Below are 22,120 nucleotides of genomic sequence, written 5' to 3'. Positions count from 1 at the left end.
ATAAGTTAAGCTTTTAAAGTGTTCTTTAAAGTGTTCTATATGACTTTAGATAATTTTATTTATAAATCCAAACTAATGTGAAGTTAGACTTGAGTATATGGAGTGCTCATTCCATATATTCCCTTTTTAGAATTCATAGATTTTCAATACAGAATGAAAAGAAAAAGCTAAAAGCAATACGGGAAATGTGCTGATTACCGAAGGCATATTATTGACAATCTCCATTCCTTCGGTAAGGGTCATTTACCGAAGGCTTTCTTGACATCTCTCATTAATTTATTTACCGACGGTCATGAGCTGGTGACATAATGTACCGACGATCTTTGGTCTTCGGTAATGTTTGCAATAGTTTAAGTTCTCGAATTAGGTATTCATTCCCATATACTCAGAATTTCCCCAATTTCCCTCCCCATTGCCCTCGTCTCCAGCTCTCCTTCCCTTTCCTTCCCCATTGTGCTCGTGCCGTGAATTAACGGTTTTGTTGTCGTCTCCACAATCTTGTGGTGCTCTCGTCTCCGTTGCTTGGTTGGTTCATTGACGGCGGTTTGGGGGTTGGGTGCTAGGTTCGATGACGCTGCTTTGTGGGTTATGGTGGTTGGTCGTTTGTGCCGATTTGAGGGTTCTATGGCGGTGCTGTGGCGGTGTGGCGACGGTGCTATGGCGGTGTGGCGACGGTGCTGTGGTGGCGTGACAACGGTGTTGTGGCGGCATGACCAGGGCTTCCACTGTCGCAGGGCGAGGCCAATGTAGGGGGTTTGTGATGAGGTAAGAGGTGTGCTCTGAACTTGTGAATGAACTGTGTGAATGAACTGTGTGCAAATGTATAATGAAAACCCCTAATTCACTTCCATTCCAAATGAAAGAGGTGTGCTCTGAACTTGAAATTCACTGAAACAAAGATTAACAAAAGTAATGAATTAGGCATTGGTGTAACTGCATTGTGGTTTGTGTTGTGACTACCTTAGGCATTGGTGTATATATTGCTCATATGATGTTCTTAGAAACTTTAGTGACTCTTGTAGACGTAGGTCTGAAAGTGAAAAAAAAAACTTATCAGATTTCATCTGTCACAGCATTCCCGGGTCATTGCTGATATCTAATCCATAGTTATGATTTCATCTTCTCTGCTTCCAAAACACTTTTTGCACTTGGCTTACTATCATTGGCTGAACTAGTAAAACCCTTTTCTATGAGTCTTTTTGTCACTTGTAGCACCCACAAGAACCTAAGATACTGAGAAACTGTTAAAGTGTCATCAACCAATGGTTGAATGATGCTTCACCAAGAAATACAACCAAACCTATGCAATAAATGGTAATGAAAACAAAGCAAAACCATTGTTTAAATGGGATTTTAGACACTCAAACATACCTGCCCTTAAGGTTAAATCATAATGCTTGCTTCCAATAACATAGTTTACAAGTGCTTATAATAATATTGTAGCTATCCATCAAAAATAGGGTCATCTATTTGGTAAGTGAATTCAGTGGACACCAAAATCACATAAATGTAACTTTTTCTATGATGATCACTATGATAGCAACCCCTTTATTTTTGAAGTATAAGTGATAGATCATAAAGGGTTGCAAACAAATCTAAAAACAAAAAAAAATGTAAAACAGATGACACTCAAAGTGAAAGACAAACCCAAATCACATCCACACAAGTGAGAGCACATGGTATGGTAGTTAGTTAAAGAGTTCCCAATTGAACTTGGGAAGACCTGAACTATTGGACATTGGGGGTGGTGGGGGAGAGGATGTGGATTGAACAGGGATTAATGGTGGGTCAAAATCAAACAATTCCCAATTTGTGGTAACTACAACTCCTAAGGTGGAATTCCTTGAGGGTTGATGTTGTTCTTCATGGTAAAGTTCTAGGAAATTTTCATTTGAGTTCCTTGGTTGTTTTTGTAGTTGTTGTTCCTGAATTGGTGCTAAGGGTAATCTGTTATGTCCATTTGAGTGCTTTTCTTGTTGCTCTAAATCTGGTCCCAGTTTTTGGCCATTTGAATTCTTCTGTTGATGTTGCACTGGTGCATGATGCCCATTGCTACCAAGCAAGGAATTCTTAATCTTCAGCAAATCTAGAGTTTCAACATACTTTTGAACTCTTTTTACCTTCAAAATGAATGTTTCACTAACATTAGAACTAGAAGTGCTTAAACAAATGTAATTTGAGATACACTGATAAACAAAAATCAGTAAAATGCATCTCAGTATCTGGCATTACCTGAATTTTCCTCTTTAATTTCACATCCCCTTCAACCATTATACCATCTAGTTTAAGCAATTGATTCATCAATAACTCAATCAGATTAAGCACATCTGTTTCTGCAAAACTTCTACCTTTGTTGATAATTCACTCAAATGCTGATACCTAACCAAATCCAATCACTGATCATTAGCAACACCAACACATACCCTTCCTCCAAGTCTATCTACTTCCAAGCTGATTTCTTAGATTGATTTTGCAGCTTTCTCCATCTTAGCATTCTTCCTTCTCTCTAACAACCTCTTCTTTTGACTAATAGGGTCTTCAACTAGCACTATCTTGGATTTGTCCTTCACCCCAACCATGTGAAGAAAGACCTTTGAATCCCTTTCCAGCTACTGTTTGATTATTTTGTTTTCCCAAATTCAATTCTGGATTATTAAATTAATGGAACAAAATCTAATGAACAAACCTAACTACAAAAACAACCTAGAACTCAAAATTTGGCTATAGGAGTTGCCAATTTTCACAATTTTCCTTGCTGGACAGCCCCTTTGAATTGACAAATTCTGCTCCTTCTTCACTTCCTAAGATGCCACCTTAGTTGGAAAAGGTTTCTAAAACTGGACTGCATCTCAAAGTCTTCAGAACACCACAATTTCACACATAAATTAGCACCAAAGCAGATAAAAAACTGCACCAGAAATGGTAACTGGACAACACCAAAATCTGACTTGAATTGGTCAATTTTAACATGCCAACAAGCTTAAAACCAATACAAATAGGTGTAGAATAGAAGTAGGCACTCAAATGGATTCTAAGAAAGGTCTACAATAGATGAAGAAAGCAAGAAAAACTGAAACATGTTTTGCTCCAAGCAAAATGGAATTTTATACCAACTTCATCAAAACAACACTTAAATTTTTCAACTCTTCACCAAAAAATTGACCCAAGATTGGTGGTTTTAAAAGTGAATTCATGCATAAGTGATTATGAGTCTTTGATAATACTTTTAGCAACTTCAATTCATCAATTTAAACTTGTTTGAACTCTAATTGGGTTCAAAACCAAACTGTATAGCAGATTCACCCTTTTAGTTCCCAATTTCACTAAAAAATGAGGTTTGAATAAGCTATTTTGCACATAGATGAATCTGGCTTCAATTTGAATGTTCTAACAAGTTTAAAACAACAATTAGGACTTGTTTAAACTGCCAAATAGCACAAAATCACTTGTGCACGAAAATTGACACCCAATACAACTTTTTCTTCTTCAAAATGACTACTAAATATGCACTAGACTGGTTACAATTTGCAAACTGCACTAAACTAGCCTAAGAAACTTATAAGAAGCTGTCCTAACAAGTCTAGAATGGTAAAACATAGCTAATTAGAAACTCACACTACAAAAACAACCTAATTCTCAAAATTTGGCTACTTAAACCTAAAAAGTGTACTAAATAGGTGAGAATGGGAATTGTTCTAAAGTAACCTAAGAGTGTGTATTCTACACATCTAACAAGTTTGAAGTTGTTAAAGGAAGCTAAGAAACATGTCAAAATAGATGAAGTAGCTAAATCTCAAAGTTTGCCTAGTTGTAACCTAAAAAAGTAGATGAAGTAGCTAAAAATCACTACTCAAACCTAAAAAAAGGTGTACTACAATTTCAAATTGCACTAAACTAGGAAAATAAACAAGAAAGAAACTATCCTAACAAGTTTAGAATGGTAAAACCTAGCTAATTAAGAACTCACACTACAAAAAATACCTAAAACTCATAATATGACAACTTAGAACCTAAAAGTAGTACCTAGAATACACAAAAAGTGCAAAGAATGCAAAGTCTATTAAAGTACTAACATCCTAACATGTCTAGAGTAGTGAAATGGACCTAGGAAACTATTTAAAAGCAAATAATTAGGCAGAACTCAAAATTTGAGTACTTGGAACCTAAAAAGTGTGCTTAAAAGGTGAGAATTTGCAACCAGAGCTAATGTACACTTATTTTAACTAATGTGAACATCCTAACAAGTCTAGAGTAGTGAAATGGACCTAGGAAACTATTCAAAAGCAAAGAATTAGGTACAACTCAAAATTTGAGTAGTTGGAACCTAAAAAGTGTGCTTATAAGGGTGAGAATTTGCACCCAGACCTAATGTACACTTATTTTAACTAGTGTGAACATCCTAACATGTCTAGAGTAGTGAAATGGACCTAGGAAACTATTCAAAAGCAAAGAATTTGGTACAACTCAAAATTTGAGTAGTTGGAACCTAAAAAGTGTGCTTATAAGGGTGAGAATTTGCACCCAGACCTAATGTACACTTATTTTAACTAATGTGAACATCCTAACATGTGTAGAGTAGTGAAATGGACCTAGGAAACTATTCAAAAGCAAAGAATTCCATAAACCTCAAATACCTAATGTTTGGTTCATAAAAATTTGGCATAATTGAGTCATTAAATGTCATTTTTCGTTCTGCTGTGATTCTGTCATGTTTAGATTTTTAAACAAGTCCAAATAACTGTATTAAAGTTGTTAGAACCATTTATATGAAGTTAGAATGATCTGTATGCAATTTAGTATGTCAAACCATCATATTTGAGTCATATTCGGAACTTGCAAAGTGAATCTGAGTTGCAGTTTGATTTTGTGCCTAATTAGAGTTCAAAAAAGTGTATTTTGATTCATTAAAACTATTGAAATAATTACCAAAGTGTCATAATGGCTTAGGCACAAAATCACTTCCAAAACCACCAATTTTGAGTCAATTTTGGGAAGTAGACAGGTTATTTTTAGTAGCAGTTTGGTTGGCTTAAATTTGAGTTTTAACACGTTTGTTTTCATCAAACAAAGTTCCTGAAGTGTTTTGTTTTGATCTATAACTGCTGTTGTGTGATTTTGAATCTCAAACCACCAATTTTCTACTGATTGCATTAGTTCAATTTTTCCATTTCTGAATCTGTTTGGCATTTGGTAAATGGCTGAACATCTTGCAATTTTATTTTCTTGTAGAAATTTGTTATCAAACCTGCAGCCCACCAGGGATTGGTCTGTTGATTGTGATTGTGTAGCTGGTTCTTCACTAAATTTGGTTTGTCACTAGATACTTTTATAGCTATTTGATTGCCTAAATTATGTTAATATGTATTATATATTCATGTTTTTATAGATATTTGATTGCCTAAATTATACTGATGTCTATATTGTATGGTGATGTATATTGTCTTTCATTTATTAGGCTACAACTTGATTAAGTTAAGTAGTCATTTAAAATCCTATGGTACTACACACATTCTCAATCAAATGAGAATGGTGAAAATATTATAAACACTTAGAACCTACAAAATATGTGGAAGTACTATGTAAAAGAGAACTTCAGTAATAATAAGTTGTCTCCCCCAACTTTAATACACATCCCCTTAGGATGTCTAAGGCATTTCAATACTAAGGACTTGTCTTTGCATATACATATTGTATGCTTATGATAGTAGTGTTCAAATTGCCATCCATGTTCGACTTGAATAGTAATAGCTTTATTACTTATGTCACATGGAGTGTTGTTGTTTTGGCTAAGTTTGCCTTTGTTTGGCTTGTCACAGAACATGGCCCATTTTCCCAACCACCGTGGATGGATGTACAACCGTTGTTATAGCGGAAGGAGAGGTTTGAAGGAATCTTTTGTCATCGGAGTTGAAGAGTTTGTGGAGATGGCTCGACGATATCAATATTATGCTCTTGATGGAGGGATTCAATGCCCATGCATTAAGTGCGAATGTACAAGGATTTTGAAAGATGAAGACGTCAAAGTTCACCTATACCAAAAAGGGTTCATGCCTAATTACACGGTTTGGACATTTCACGGTGAAGAAATTCCTTCCACCTCCACTGTAGCTGAAAAACGGCTTGCATCAGGTTCGAATAATATTATACATACATCTGAGATAGATCAATTTGCCTATATGCAAGAGATCGTCGACAATGTTCTTCGTCGACATGCTGAACAAGAAGCAAACGATAGTCATGATGAAGAGTCTCCAAATGAAACCACTCAGAGGTTTTACAATTTATTGACAAAGGCAAATCAACCTGTATTTGAAGGTTCATCTGAGTCTAAATTGTCAGTATGCATTAGACTAATGGCTGGTAAATCTAATTGGAACGTTCCCAATCAAACATTGGACTTCTTTACAAAATTGATGTTAGATCTGACACCGCCAAACAATTCTATGCCGAAGAATTATTATCAAGCCAAAAGATGTGTTTCAAGCTTGGATTGGAAGCCAAGAAGATTGATTGTTGTGTTAATGGATGTATGTTATTCTATGACAATGACAGTGGCAAAAATGATGCATTGTTGGTTGAATGCAAGTTTTGTGGCGCACCTCGATATCATACGATGCATGCTGGATGGAGGCAAAAAAAACCAATTCCCATAAAGCCCATGTTCTACTTGCCTATAATTCCAAGATTACAAAGAATGTTTACTTCAATGCAAACATCAGAACACATGACATGGCATGATGGTAACAAAACTGAAGGATTTTTGCGTCATCATTCTGATGGTGAAGCTTGGAAGCACTTCAATCGTAAACATCCATCCTTTGCTAGTGAACCGCGTAATGTGAGACTTGGTCTATGCTCTGATGGGTTTACGCCGTACATTCAGGCGTCTGCATCACCATATTCATGTTGGCCGGTGATAGTTACCCCATACAATCTACCACCTGAGATGTGTATGACAAAGCCTTACATGTTTTTAACGTGTATAATACCAGGTCCATCTAATCCCAAATCAACGATTGATGTATATGTGGAACCTTTGATTGATGATTTGAAGAAGCTATGGAATGGTATTTGGACGTATGATGTTTCAAGGAAGCAAAATTTCATTATGAGGGTAGCTTTGATGTGGACTATTAACGACTTCCCAGCCTATGTGATGTTATCTGGTTGGAGCACGCATGGTCGATTAGCTTGTCCACATTGCATGGAGCATACAAAGTCCTTCCAATTGAGTTATGGTCGGAAAAGTAGTTGGTTTGATTGCCATCGATGTTTCTTGGCCATTGATCACCCCTTTAAAAGAAACAAAAAGGCATTTCGCAAAGGGCAAGTCGAAACATATATGCCCCCGCCAAAGTTGACTGGATCACATGTTTGGAGAAGAGTGAAAGACTTGTCAAAAGTCACTGAATGTGGTCAGAATAGGATAGAAGGGTTTGGGAGTGACATAATTGGACTAAAAGAAGCATATTTTGGGATCTTCCTTATTGGAAAGACAACTTGCTAAGACATAACCTAGATGTCATGCACATAGAAAAAAATTTCTTTGATAATGTCTTCAACACAGTTATGAATGTTAAAGGGAAGACAAAAGATAATGACAAAGCAAGAAAAGATTTACATTTGTATTGTCGGCGAAAAGACTTAGAGTTGAAGGCGCAAGCTAACGACCGATTGTTCAAACCAAAAGCAAATTACAGCATGTAAAAAGACGAGGCAAGAATAGTTTGTGGATGGATCAAGGAGCTTAAAATGCCAGATAGATATTCTTCTAACTTGTCCAGATGTGCCAATGTTCAGAACGTTACTATTCAAGGATTGAAGAGTCATGATTTCATGTATTTATGGAGACTTTCATCCCTCTTGCGTTCAGTTGTTTGCCAATGCACGTGTTAAATCCATTGATAGAAATCAGTAACTTCTTTAAAGATTTGTGCTGCACGACACTAAAGGAAAATTCCCTAAGAAAGATGAAAGAAAATATTCAAATTATTCTATGCAAATTAGAAAGAATATTCCTACCTGCATTCTTTTATTCAATGGAGCATCTTCCAATTCATCTTGCTTATGAAGCTTGGCTTGGGGGACCGATGCAATACAGATGGATGTATCCCTTTGAAAGGTTTATGGGAGAATCCAAACGTTCAGTTAAAAATAAAGTTAGAGTAGAATGATCAATTTGTGCAGCTTACTTGCACAGAGAGACAACGTATTTTTGTTCACATTATTTCAAAAACTTCATGTTGTCCCTTACTAATGTTAGAAATAAAATGCAATGGCAAGCCGAACCATGTCAAGGTAAATTGTCAGTTTTTCGACAATCAGGCCGTCATGCAGGAAAAGAATTTACTCATTGGTTAACTGATGTTAAATTCAACTCTGCTCATGTCCATGTCTTAATCAATTGTAGTGAAGTTAAGTCGTACCTTGAGTATGTCATCATCCATATCTTACCTTTGCAATGCTGAAATTGTTATACACTAATTCATTTCATTCGTACCATCTCATTTCTTGTGGCTGAGTAAGTCGTAGAAGAAAATGCTTCTGCTAGAATACACTCAGAGTTTCCTCAATGGTTCAGAAATCAGGTCCGTACTTTTTCCCATGTTTTGAGCAAGGTTAATTTGACTCTTGCTTTGAAATTTTGTTGGTATGTTTGTAGGTTTTTAATCAGGAATTAACTCCCATAGTTCAAGAGTTAAGACATCTATCCAATTGGTCAATGAGATGTGTGAAAGAATGACACACTTACTTCACCAATGGTTACAAATTCCATACACCTGAGTGGTCTAAAGGAAAGAAAACAACAAATTAGGGTGTGTACGTAAAGGGCCTTACAAAAGGTTCCTATGATGATTTCTACGGCATCATTCATAAAATATATGAGTTAGTGTACAACAACACTACTTCTCGAAACAAAGTAGTACGTTTTTATTGTGAATGGTTTGATCCTTCTAGAGCTGGTACTAGAGTGGATCCATGCTTTAATATTGTCGAACTCAACCAAAGATTAAGATATGGACCGTTTAATCCTTTCATTCTACCAACTAATGTCAGACAGGTTTATTATGTGCCATATCCACCATTCTGCAATATTGACAAGTGTGGTTGGGTCATAGCAATACAAACCAAACCTAGAGGTCGCATTGACTCAAATGAGGTTGAGGAAGATGTTGCCTACCAACTTGAACAAATGTCACAACCACAAGAAATTATTGAAGTTGAACGTATAATCGCATTGGTCGACCCTGATGGTGATGGAGATTAATTAGAAGCAGCAATACAAGGTGATGGAGAACAAGAGGAAGAAGAACAAGAAAAAGAAGAAGAAGAAGATGATGATGATGAAGAAGAAGAAGAAGAAGAAGATGATGATGATGATGACGATGATGAAGAAGAAGAAGATGAAGATCATGATGACGATGATTGAATGTTGGACATTTATTGTAGCAAATTGAACTATCATTTCAATAGAGTTATCTAAAATACCATCTTAAAAGTTTTATGCAATTATTTTACATTCACTTTAATTTGTATTGATCCTTCCTTATTCATTTCAATTGTTTCGCTTTATTTGTAACCATTTCAATGCAGTAATGACAGGACAAGGTTCAGAACATCCTGATAAAGGAAAGGGGGTAGCAAGGCCTAAAAAGAGGCAACAACAGGCACCAAAGTATGTACTTAGGGTGCCTACTAAACTACCTACCACTGCTGCCCCTAGTCCATCATCTGTGGAGCCTCCTCCTACCCTTACAATACAGCCTCCTACCCCTGCGTACACCCTACTCCTACCTCTGCAATACACCCTTATCCCCCTACAACACACCCTTCTCCTACCCCTACAGCAGACCCTCTTCCTCCTCATGTGATTATAACCCCCACTCCTCCCCCTATGCTTATTACCCCCACTCCTCCCCCTGACTCTACTTTTATTCCTTCCTCATCTTGTATACCGCCTTCTGAGACTGCCACACCATCTGTTGATGCAGATTCAACTGGTGATGGTGAAGGTCTTGACCCGGCCCTGCATGATCGACCATGGATTGAGCCGTATGGTAAAGGGTAAGATTTTAATCCCTTGTTTAACCATTTTGATGTTTAAGGATTGCATTAATTCAAATGAGTTTTATTACGCAGGTTTATTCCATCCAGGGTTGCTTCCCAGGCCATCACACGTTCCATTACGCAACAGTTTTTAAGTCCATGGCCTACTTGGGGAGCAATACCTGATGACGACAAAAAGCCATTCTGGGAGCGTTTTCAGGTGAACAATCCATTAAACTAATTGTCATTCTTATTTTAGTATGTTCATTAATCAATGTTTGTTCTGTTTAATGTTACAGATGAAGGTGCAGTGGAAACTTGAACATGAAACACAAATACAAAGAAATTTCCACATGAAAGCATCTCATCGGCTATCAGAGATGTTTAGGGATGCCCGTAATGCAGGAGAGCGCCCTTATTGGTTGGGTGAGCAAATTTGGAACTCTTTACTAGCTCATTGGAATTCAGTAGAGTTTCGCAATAAGTGTGCCAAAGCCTAGAGGAACAGAGCTTCTGAAAAGGGTGGTACCCTGCATACTGGTGGGTCGATCACGATTCACGAGCATGCCATTGGTATGGTAAAATTTCATTACTTTTCTATTTCTTTCATATATAAGTTATGTACTTTCTATTTCATATGTACACTTGTAACTATAAATTATGTTATAGGCATAAGTTCTGGGATGAGCGGTCCATGTTGATGAGGTCTTTGCACAGACTCATGTTCAGAAGGGCACTAATGAATTCGTTGATGAAAGATCTCGGAAGACTCATGTAAGCAAATAACACTATTACTATTAGTATTTTTTCATTTATGTTATTCTATCATTCCCTAACATTGCTTTTAATTTTTGAACAGGAAGAATTTTCTATGAGACTTTCACAGGTTAGATATGAACATGGGTCAGCTCCTACACCGGATGATGCGAGTAATGGGTTAGCATACCATTGTCGGCCAGCCTGTTTAAGACCATATAAAGAGCGTTGGAGTTTACAAACCTGATTTTTGGTTGAAGTGGTAAGACCAGGAGGAACTTTCATATAGACATCTTCATGAAGATCACCATGTAAGAAAGCATTATTAACATCCAATTGTTTGAGTGACCAACATTGAGATGCAACTATGGCAAGAAGAAGCCGAACAGTAGTGAGTTTGGCGACGGGTGTGAAGGTATCTAAATAATCCAGTCCTTCAATCTGGTTATATCCTTTGGCGACCAGACGAGCTTTGTAGCGTTCCACATATCCATCAGAATTGTATTTGGTTTTGTGAACCCAACGACAACCAATAGCTATTTTGTTAGGAGGTAAAGTAGTTAGCTCTCGAGTGTTGTTAGCCTACAGGGCATCAAGCTCGGCACGCATGGCAGTAACCCATTGGGGTTGTTTGGAAGCAGCAGAATAACATGTTGGTTCAACATTGGACGAAATAGATAAAATAGTATGCTTGAAATGAGTAGAGAGCCGATTGTATCTAAGGTAATTTGTAATGGGATACCGAACAACGCTGTTAGTTTGAAAATATTTTAAATAAGCAGGGATCTTACGAGATCTAGATGATCGTCTTATACTAGCGGAGGTATCACTACCAGTGTCATCTACTTGAGTGATATCTTTCGATGTGCTATGAAAAATATCATTAGTGTAAGGACCGAATCGGTAAAGTATTAGTATTGGTAGAACCGAGCGGTAAAATGTCAGTATGAGGACAACTGAATGGTAAAAGATCACCATAATTATTTGTGTAATGATTTGGCAAGGGTAAAGATAAAGAGTTGTCAGTTTTATGAGTATGATGATAGGGAAAAACATTTTCATGAAAAAAAAAACATTATGGGATATGTCAACCTTGTGATTTTTTAGATTTAGAAATAGGTAACCTTTTGTGTGTTGTTTAAAACCTAAGAAAATGCTAGGGACAGCACAATCATCAAACTTATTTCTGTGAGCAGTAATGGTGTTGGCATAGCAAAGACAGCCAAAAACATGTAACATTGAGAGATCACAAGGAGATCCATGAAGTTGTTCGTGAGGTGTTGTAGGACAGGTGTAGGCATCTGATTTATCAAAAACACAAACATGTTGAGCTGCATAACACCAGAAAGCAATTGACAGATGTGAGTGAAAAAGTAATGCATGAGTAATATTTAAGATGTGTTGATGTTTACGTTCAACCACTCCATTCTGTTCAGGGGTTTCCACACAAGTAGTTTGATGATTAATACATTTGCTTGAGAAAAGATCATGCATAATGAATTCAACACCATTGTCAGTGCATATAGTTTTAACCTTTTTATTGAATTGATTTTCTATATAGCAAACGAAATTGAGTTTGTGGGTTTTGATAGAAGATTTATTTAACATAGGTACAATCCAAGTATAACGAGAGAAATCATCAATGATGGTTAACAAGTATTTAAAAGCATTCATTGAAGCAGTACTGGGTCCCCATATGTCAATGTGAAATAAATCAAAAGAACTCAGTGAATGAAATGTGCTAGCAGTATAAGGAAGTTTCTTTTGTTTGGCCTGATGGCACGCATCACAAGGAATTTGAGTATCATCATTTTTTATGTAAGCATGTTTGGTTTGTAAAAACTGTAACCTAGCATGTGATAGGTGTCCAAGACGAGCATGCCATAAATTTGGATGCTGAACAGAACAAATTACAGGACTACAATTAATGTTATTTGTACAAGTAGATGAGTCAAAGAGATATAAGCCATTGTGATGTCTAATCAAACTAATCTTCTCTTGAGTTTGTGTGTCCTGCACAATGCAGCCAAAAGGGGAAAAGATTAATTGACAGTTTAGTTTTGTTGAAACAGAGATAAGATTGAATGAAAAATCAAGAACATATAGCACATTAGAAAGATTGATTTTAGTGTTTAACCGAACGATACCCTTGTAATGAGCATGTATGATTTTGCCATTAGGTAAAGTTTTTGGAATGGGAGTAATCTTTTGATAAGAAGTAAAAGATTTTAAAGAAATACAAACGTGATCAGTGGCACCAGAATCAAGTAGCCAGATGTTACCAGAGTGCACTTGAAAAATCGAAACAATATTACCTGGAGAAGTGTTTGTAGAAACTGTTCCAACTTGGTTAATGTGCACATTAGAAATGTTGGACTCAGATTGTTTGAACAACTGAGCAAGAACTTGATATTGTTGAGGCATGAATTGAACGGTCTCGGCAGAAGGGAATTCTTGGTCCAAGTCGTTCGGCAGAAGAGGGTTCGGTTGACTATCAACATAAGAAGATGAAATAGCATTGTGAATTTGGCCGAGTTTGTTGTTGAAAAACTTGTGGCCAGGAGGATAACCGTGTTTCTTGAAGCAAACATCTATGGTATGTCTAGTTTTGTGGCAATATGTGCAGACCTTACGAGTGTTGTTATTTGTGGTTTTGACACTCCAGTTATCATGACTAGGGAAACCATGTTTTTTAAAATAGGTATTTTCTTGGTGGCCGACCCGATTGCAATAGGTGCAAGTGACAGAAGTAGAAGCATTCATTGAAGAAGAGAAATTAGACAAAGAAGTAGCTTTAACAGATGCAGTAATATGATCAATCATTTTTTGGCGTTCTTGTTGAATAACAAGAGAAACAAATTTTGAAATGGGAGGAATAGGGTCAAGAAGAAGAACATGAGATTGTATATTAGTATAGTGATAATTTAAACCTCGTAAAAGCTGCATGGCACGATCTTCATGTTTTCGCTAGGAAAGAATTGAAGAAACTGCACAAGAACATTTTGGCTTGCAAGTACAGATGGGATCTGGGCAGAAGCTATCTATCTCATCCCAGAGAACTCTGAGTTTCGTGAAAAATTCTGTAACAGAAAGCTCGCCTTGGGACAATGTAGCGGCTTCTAGTTGTAGAGTTGATATCCTGACAAAATCACGTTGAGCAAAGCGGTTCTTCAGATCATTCCCTATATCGAGAGCGTGATCCATCCAAATAATGCTTTCACAAAAGTCAGTAGAGACAGAATGCAAGAGCCAGGAAACTACCATGCTGTTGCCAGAATTTTCCTTGTATTCTCTTAAGCTTTTGTTCTATATAACTAAAAGTGATTTTGTGAACTGAACCAAGAATGCATAGTATACTCATATATATTTATTTAATGTAAAGGGAAATATAACTAGAGTAATGTTTTGTACTCACAAAAGTGTCCACATTGAAATACTCTTAGTCAAGGTTAATTATGATCAATTGTAAAAGAGAACCTCGTACATGCTTTAAATGAACTAGTTTAGGTTTTTTTTGTGAATGATTTTCGAAAAGCTTAATAAAAAGGAAAAAATGACTGAGTCTTAGAATCAAATAAAGAATTGTATAGATTCAAATTAATCAATTTCACAACAAATAAGATAACATTCGAGAGAAGGTAACTAACAATTACTCAATATTTTGGCATCATCAAGTTGAAGTTACTAGTATCTCTCCTCCTTTTGCTGACAATATTCATGACAGATAATACTAGAAGGAGGAAGTGTTGTTCCATCTATTACCAACAATAAAGATAACACATGGGAGAAGGTAATTAACAGTTGTTCTGCCTTGTTAAATGGAAAGAGACAGTTTAATACATAAACACAGACATCAACCATGAGTCGATTTGAGACATGAATGATGGAGCAATTACTAGACTGTGTAACCCCCATCTGCAACTATAACCTGTCCAGTGATGTATGATGCAGCCGGAAGGCAAAGAAAAGCTACCAATGCTGATATCTCCTCAGGCTCACCCATACGACCAACAAATGTTTGAGATGCTGCCTCAGTACCAACCTTGTATCCTTCATCCGAAGAATCCTGTTGGACCAATCATTGTTGATTCAACATAGGCCATGTCAAATAGTTAAACATGTTTCGCAAATTGTTAATCAACCTTGATTATATATTCCTTCTTAATAAGAAACTTGAATACAAAAAACACATACATACCATGAAAGACTTCGAAAGAACAGTCATCACAGGTCCAGATGCCACAGCATTAGCACGGATATTATCTTTTGCCCATTCCAGTGCTAAGTTTCTGGTGAATTGATTCATGGCTCCTGGGGAAAATGAATTATGTATACTCAGATAGATGGTCTCACTCTCAAATTGCATAGGTTCAGATCCCAGTTATGGAAAATGAAGAAAATGAAAACATGCCTTTAGAAGCTGCATAAACAGAAAGAACGGGAACAGCTTTTACAGCTGAAACGGACGAAATAAACACTATACTCCCGTAGCCAGATTGCTTTAGAAAAGGGTGTGCAAGTTGACACAAATGATAACAGGACTCAAAGTTGGTGCCCATCACGGTTGACATATCTTCGGCAGTGTAATCTAGTATTTTCTTTGATATGCATGTGCCAGCATTGTTCACCTGAAACATAAGAGGAACAGATTAAGAGTAATAGTAACTTTTCATTTCATTCACAAGAGGAACAGATTAAGTATAGAATCTTACAAGAATATTGAGTTTTCCCTGGAAGGTGGAGCCAACAGTTTCCATCAATCTTTTACGTTGGTCAAGATAAAGCAAATCACATACTGAACCTGTCACATTAAGTCCCTTGCTTTTCCACTGCTCCAAGCATGAATCAATGTCTTCTTGGCTACGAGCACACATATGAACAGCTGCCCCAAGTTCTGCCAATTCTTCAACAATCGCATGTCTGAAATGAAAAATAAAAAAGGAATTAATGGAGTGAGTGAAAGCAGATTAAGCCACAAATATGCTCCATTTAATTAGATATATGGTTGATGTAAGAGGAAACAAAACCCAAGGCCTCGAGTTCCTCCTGTGACTAGAGCAGTCATCCCATGCGTTGACCATCTTTTGTCTTTTAAGCTTAACTTTGTTTCAGCCATTATTTTGGTTGCAATGAGCTCCTAGCAAGAAAAACGGTTGTGAAAGGAAATTTCATAGGATAAGAAAATTGTGGAGACCGAAGAACGTGGAAGTAAAATATTTTATAATTGTGTGTCCTGTGTTAGATGTTGTCTTAGATTAAATGTAAGGTACATGAGTATATACTCATTATTTAGAAAATATTAGTGACTTATGTAGAATATTTTTGATTTTTTTTTCTTTTTATCATAGGCTTTTCTATAATGTTTTAGAATTTGTATTACATTTTAATACTTCTATTTTAAGATTTTTTATATTCTTCTAGAATTTGTATTACAATTTATTACTCCTCTTTGATGCAAATTTGACAACTCCAAACATTGTGTCCAATAGTTCAAATCTTGGTCTTGGTAACACTTTCGTAAAAATAACTTTCAATTGGTTTTCTGTTGTGCGACTAGAGCAAATGTCTCATTATAGTCAATTCTTGCAGTTGTTGTGAATAACCTTTAGTAATCAATCTTGCCTTGTACTTTTGTATAGTTCCATTAAGATTGAGCTTTATTTTATGTATCCATTTCACTCAAATGATGTCTTTTCGATGAGAACAATTTATGAGCTCCCAAGTGTTATTCTCTCAATCATTTTAATCTCTTCTTTTAAAGCCTTGACCCAAACTTCTTGCTTTGATGCTTTTTCAAAACAGTTAAGCCATTGCAAGTTTCATATACGTATACCAAAGATCTTACTTGTCTTGGAGTTGATTCAGGTGAAGAATCTTTTTGTTGTTGTTGTGAAGTGGAGAAAGTGTACCTGAATCTTCTGCCTCTTCTTAAGATTATTGCACTAGAACTAAAATGTTGTTTTTTAACAACTTTTTCTTTTTCCCAATTTCCAGAAGCATTTTCATCAACCTTAATATCTCGACTAATGATGAGTTTTGTTTTGTTGTAGACTCAATATTCTTTTGACTGTATGCTATATTCCAAAAATATTCCTCGTATAGTCTTGTCTTCACGCTTGTGCCTCCTTTGATCAAGAACATATATGTAGTAGATAGGTCCAAATACTTGTAGGTGTTTAGTGGATGACTTTCTTCTACTCTAAACTTCAATAGGAGTCTTGTCTTCGACTGCCTTAGTTGGACATCTTTTTAGAATGTAAACTGCAATGTAGATTGCCTAAAAAGTGTTATGTATACTTTTCTCTTTTAGCATTAATTTTGTCATCTCCATGACTATTTGATTCTTTCTCTTTGATACATAATTTTGTTGTGGAGTATATGTGACTATAAGTTTCCAATCTATACCTTCATCTTCATAGAAATTTTCAAACTTGCGAGATGCGTACTTCTTTCTACAATCACTTTTAAATACTTTTACATATTTTTCACTTTGCTTCTTGAAAAGAGCCTTAAATTTCTTGAATATTCCAAAGACTTCTAACTTTTTCTTTGAGAAATAGACTTATGTCACTATAGAGAAGTCATAAATGAAAATGATGAAATACATGTTGTGATGTGAAGGCATTCTCATCGGTCCACAAACATTGGTGTGAATCAACTCCAATAAATATGTTGCTCTCCATGCTTTGTCTAATGAGAATTGTAATTGGTGTTGTTTGCCGAGGAGACATTCTTCACTTGATTCATTATTCTCCTTCATGTATGAAAGATCTCTTATCATGTTTTTCTAATATATATAAGGCATGTGTGTTGAAGGGCCAAATCTCTTATGCCAAAGCCATAAGTCATTAACTTTTACCTTCATGGCAATATTAGTTCCAGGTTTGAGCCTTATAGGAAAACTTCTATTTCCCTTCTCCATTTTTACTTAGCAAATTCCTATCATTTTAGGTTTAAACCCTCTGATGGTCCTCATATTTGTTTAGGAATCTCAAGTGAGTTATTTTTATTGAAAATGGTCTCAATTGGGTCATAAATTTTGAAAAATCGTTACAATTAAGCCCTTTCCGTTAAGTGTTGACAGACGGCGTCAACAAATGCTGACGTGTTGCATAGTAAAAATGCTGATGTTAATGATTTTATTACGTGGACCTCCACATTTCTCGAACCCCTCTCCCATCCTTCATTGACGTTCTTCCTCCCACCCATGGGAGCCCAATCTTCCTCCATTTCAACCCATCGGTGTTGATCTGTGATGTCGTCAACCACCGTTGGTCTTGTCTTCATCTCCATTGACGCGCCACCATGAGGACAAATAGGCATCATGGCCAACATTATCATGGAGGTAGGAGATGGGCACAATGTGAGTTGCCAAGGGAAGTGTCAAGGATTCATTTTGGAATTACAAGTGTTGCAAATACAATAAGAATTTTCAGTGTTCCAATTGGGAGGGCTGACATTGTTTTGGGGCTAGAATGGTTAACAAGTCTCAGGGAAGTGCGAGCTTATTTTGGACAGTTAAAATTGACAATAAGTAAGGTGAAACAGAGCTAATTTTATCAAGTGATCCCACCTAGTCTAAATATGAATCTTCCTTGAAGGTGCTGCAAAAATTGAAGTAGGAAGGATAATTTTACTCGGTTAAATGTAAAAGATCATGTTCGGACACGCGCCACACCTTTACCTTCATCGACATGTGATATTGAAACCTAAAGGAGAACCAATGCCAAACCAACACCGTGACAAAAGCATAACACGATTATCTGGCCACTCCAACGATAGGAAAGCTCTTAAGTTTTTCAAAATTTGGTTCTGATGACTTAGAACTTGAATAGGAAGAGTGTTTTTTGAACAACTTGCATCACTAATTGAGTTTAATTAACCAAAATTCTGAAATCCTGAAAGAGGATTTCCGGAAGCATATTGAGGTGAGAAATCTTTTGATGTGACAGAAGAAATATGAGGAATTGTTGCTTCATCTTCCACTCTCCTCTGAATAATTTGAGATAGAATTGATAAACGGAAAAGGTCATATGTTAATTTCATCCCAGTAATTGCCAATTCAAAATTCATATGGATGTCAAACTCATCTACAATTTCTTGGACACAACTTGCAGCACTGAATTGTATTATACTTGGATACAACCTCAAATCGCGCACTGCCTCCATCGTCGCATCTTGAGCTTTGCGAAGAAAAAATCCAGAAACGCGAGCCCCTTTGCCTGGTTGTGACACAAAGTGAAACCGATTCGTGCCACTTGGAGATGCTGGAACTGTCATCAGCGCTGACACAACGCCTCTTTCTTCTCGTGTCTTCGATTTGGGCTTCTCCTTTGTGCGGGTGATTTTATTCTTTGTTCGATGGTTGATCCTGGGTTTGGAACCTCATAGGTTGTTTGTTCCGTTAGAGGAATCTCAGTGGCTACCTCAATTGCTTTTGTATCTTGCACTATCGCTATTGCTTGTTGTGCATGTGGAAATCATCATTATAAAACACATCAGTTAGTGAATTTAATACACAATGACACGTCCTCTAAAAAAAATTATAGCTCAACATATCTTGACGTCATTTGTCAACACTTAACGGAAAAGATTTAGTTGTTACAATTTTTGAAAATTTAGAACCCAATTGAGATCGTTTTCAACAAGAGGACACACTTGAGATTCCTCAACAAATACGAGGACCATCCGAGAGTTTAAACCAGCATTTTACTACCATAAATTTTTCATGTATTTTTCTCAAAATGAAGAGAACATCCATTCTCCATCATTGGACCCATACTTAAAAGATTCTATTTAAGATTGGGAACTAACAAAAAGTCATTGGTGAATTTTATACCTTTCTTTATCTCCACCATGATAGTTCCTTTACCTCAAGTCCATTATGGTGTCGTTTCCCAATTGAACTTTGACATTAACTAATGTCTTTGAAGATGCTTTGATCTTTCTTTATGTGATTGATGCATCCACTATCCAAGTACCAACTTCCTTCTCTGTAAGAAGATTCTTAATTGTCATAGAATAAGTGTTGCTCCTAATTATGTTCTTCCACAAATTTTTCTTAATGCTTATTTTATTACGATAATACTTCTCTATGTGACCAAATTTCTTGCAGTACTAGCATTATGGTTTTCCATGATGCAAACAATCTTTTTCCATGAGACTTGTCTTTTTACAGATGTCACATGGAGGATATTTTTCTTGATGGGTCATTAAGAAACTTCTAGTGTAAGATCTCAGAAAATAGGGGTTTCAAAAATAAAGTAGTTTTGATATTTTGGGTTTTTGTTTAGAAATTAGTGTTCTTTAGTATACATTTTTGTTAGACCATAATTATAATGTTATTTCTTTATTTTTATATTTTTCCTTAAGGGAAAAAGGGTTTTTTTACCTTTATTTAATTAGTGTAGAAATTAATTAAGGGGTGATTTTATGTTTAGAAACCCTAGAAACTCTAGGTCAAAGAGAGAAAATAGAGGAAGAGAGGAGATAAGCATTTTGGGAGAAGAAGAAAGAGAGCGACGAGAAACTCTCAATGTAAAGGAAGATTGATGGTGTTGTAGGGTTGTAGATAAAGTCTTATGACTGGCCAAGGTATGGGGAAGCTTACCTTTCTTTGTTTGTGGTTGTATTTTATACGTGTTCATGATTATCTTGATTGGTAATCCTTGTTTGATACATGTGTATATGATTTTGATTATTTGTGGTTATTGTTGGGTAAGAGTTTGTGTATGAATGAGCATATGTTTTATGTAATATTTGTGATGAGTTTTCTCTATGAATTTATTATGTATGTTTTGTTGGGTTATTTCAACAAAGGGTTTGATGCTATGAAAGAACAAAGTTATGATGCTTGGGGGTTTCCATGAAAATATATGTTGTAAGTGTTGGGTTATTGGGCACCATTCCTATGTGGAGAATAGGCCAAATAAATTGGACCATTATGTCTAACTTTGTCTTAGTGGAGATGAGTCAGATTATTAGGTCACATTATAGTCATTTGAAGAGAGGGAAAACCCAAGTGAGAGAGAAAGGAAAATAAGATGTCATTCTCACATAACATAAAACCTGCACTAGTGTTTTCATCGTTGCTAAGTCTTTCACCGTTTGATCGAGCTTATTTTTGGACAGTGGGTTTCAGACATATGGATCTTACGTTTGACCGTCTTGATAATTAATTGGAGCTCTAGTTCAGAAGAAATAGCCTCGCATCAGCAATTATGTTTTGGAGAATTTCATAAAATCTACACTGGTGTTTTTGTCATTATGAAGTTGTTCACCGTTAGATCGGACTTATTTTTGGATAGTGGATTCCAGACGTATGGTTCTTCATTCTAATCGTTCAGAACGTCAATCAGACGTCTGGTTTGGGAGAAAACAATCTCGCATTAGCGACCCTAATTGGTGTTTTTATTGGAGACTCTTTTGCACCCTATTATTGGGGGTACAACATGTCAATGATTGGATTTGGATGATTTAATTGATGTATTACATGTATTTGAGTATGTTTACATGAGTATGTAATGCTTGAATGCATGCACGATGTAACTAATCGAGGGTTGATGCATGTATGTTTGAATGCTTGAATCATGTTTGAGATGTGATTTGATTCGACAATAATCGATTATCATTAATTATAATTGACTATCCCCATGTTGGTTTTGAGTGTTGTTTTGAGAATAATCAATTATTTGGGATGATAATCGATCATCCCTTCCTACGTGATGTTTTTGTGTAATTTTCATTGAGATAATTGATTATCTTAAGTTATAATCGATTATCACACTACATTTTAGTGAAAATGGCGAATATGATAAAAAATGGACGTGAACCAAGCCTAAGGAGTTGTGGAACATGATGATAATAAGAGATTGAGGTTAGTGGTTATGTTTAGGGTCAATTTTACTTGTGGTTGAGAGTCGAGCATGAGTGAGTGTTGGGATGTACCTGAGTATGTGATTGATGAGCATGAGACTAGAGGATAAGTCTACCTGTTGTACCTTGTAAATCCTGGTTCTATCTGCGAATATGTACTTCCTTTTTCCTCGTATGCAATGGAAAAAGATGATTTATAGGGGAGTGATGAGTGCATATTTATGCCCACATTTTATATTTAATTTCAAAATTTTAGTGGAATAATTGTGCTTAAATGATTGATTTGAATTAGATTTTGCATGATTGGCTTTATCAGGTTTGAGAATTAGAGAGGCTTAAAATGTGATTTTAGTTGCATAAATTATTTTGGAGAGTCTAATGTTTGTTGATGCAGCTAGAATTAAATTTTGAATTGCAATTTTGAAAAGAAAGAAAAGGCTAA

The 22,120-nt window shown here is 36.1% G+C and overlaps 1 protein-coding gene and 1 pseudogene across 1 annotated transcript; both read right to left on the bottom strand.

Moving 5' to 3' along the window:
* Window positions 1-1,688: 1,688 nt before the first annotated feature.
* Window positions 1,689-2,600, bottom strand: LOC124844087 (BAG family molecular chaperone regulator 1-like; annotated as a pseudogene).
* Window positions 2,601-14,437: 11,837 nt separating this feature from the next.
* LOC124844096 (tropinone reductase homolog) lies at window positions 14,438-15,999 on the bottom strand. The gene is made up of 5 exons (XM_047320954.2): window positions 15,831-15,999; window positions 15,516-15,723; window positions 15,215-15,431; window positions 15,002-15,114; window positions 14,438-14,869 (listed from the first exon to the last, which is right to left on the bottom strand). The coding sequence occupies exons 1-5, from the start codon at window positions 15,917-15,919 to the stop codon at window positions 14,699-14,701; spliced, it is 798 nt and encodes a 265-aa protein (XP_047176910.1). The 5' UTR covers window positions 15,920-15,999; the 3' UTR covers window positions 14,438-14,698.
* Window positions 16,000-22,120: the final 6,121 nt, after the last annotated feature.

Source organism: Vigna umbellata, chromosome 5 (genome assembly GCF_029865625.1).
Source record: "Vigna umbellata cultivar VRB3 chromosome 5, Vumbellata_1.0, whole genome shotgun sequence".
Lineage (NCBI taxonomy): Eukaryota > Viridiplantae > Streptophyta > Magnoliopsida > Fabales > Fabaceae > Vigna > Vigna umbellata.
Note: the sequence above shows the minus strand (reverse complement) of the source record. Positions and strands in the feature narration are given on the sequence as shown.

Coding starts and splice junctions, on each gene's coding strand:
- LOC124844096 (XM_047320954.2), bottom strand. CDS start 15,919: ATGGCTGAAACAAAGTTAAGCTTAAAAGACAAAAGATGGTCAACGCAT. Junction 15,724..15,830: donor GGAGGAACTCGAGGCCTTGG/GTTTTGTTTCCT, acceptor TTTTCATTTCAG/ACATGCGATTGTTGAAGAAT. Junction 14,870..15,001: donor TTCTTTCGAAGTCTTTCATG/GTATGTATGTGT, acceptor TTGGTCCAACAG/GATTCTTCGGATGAAGGATA.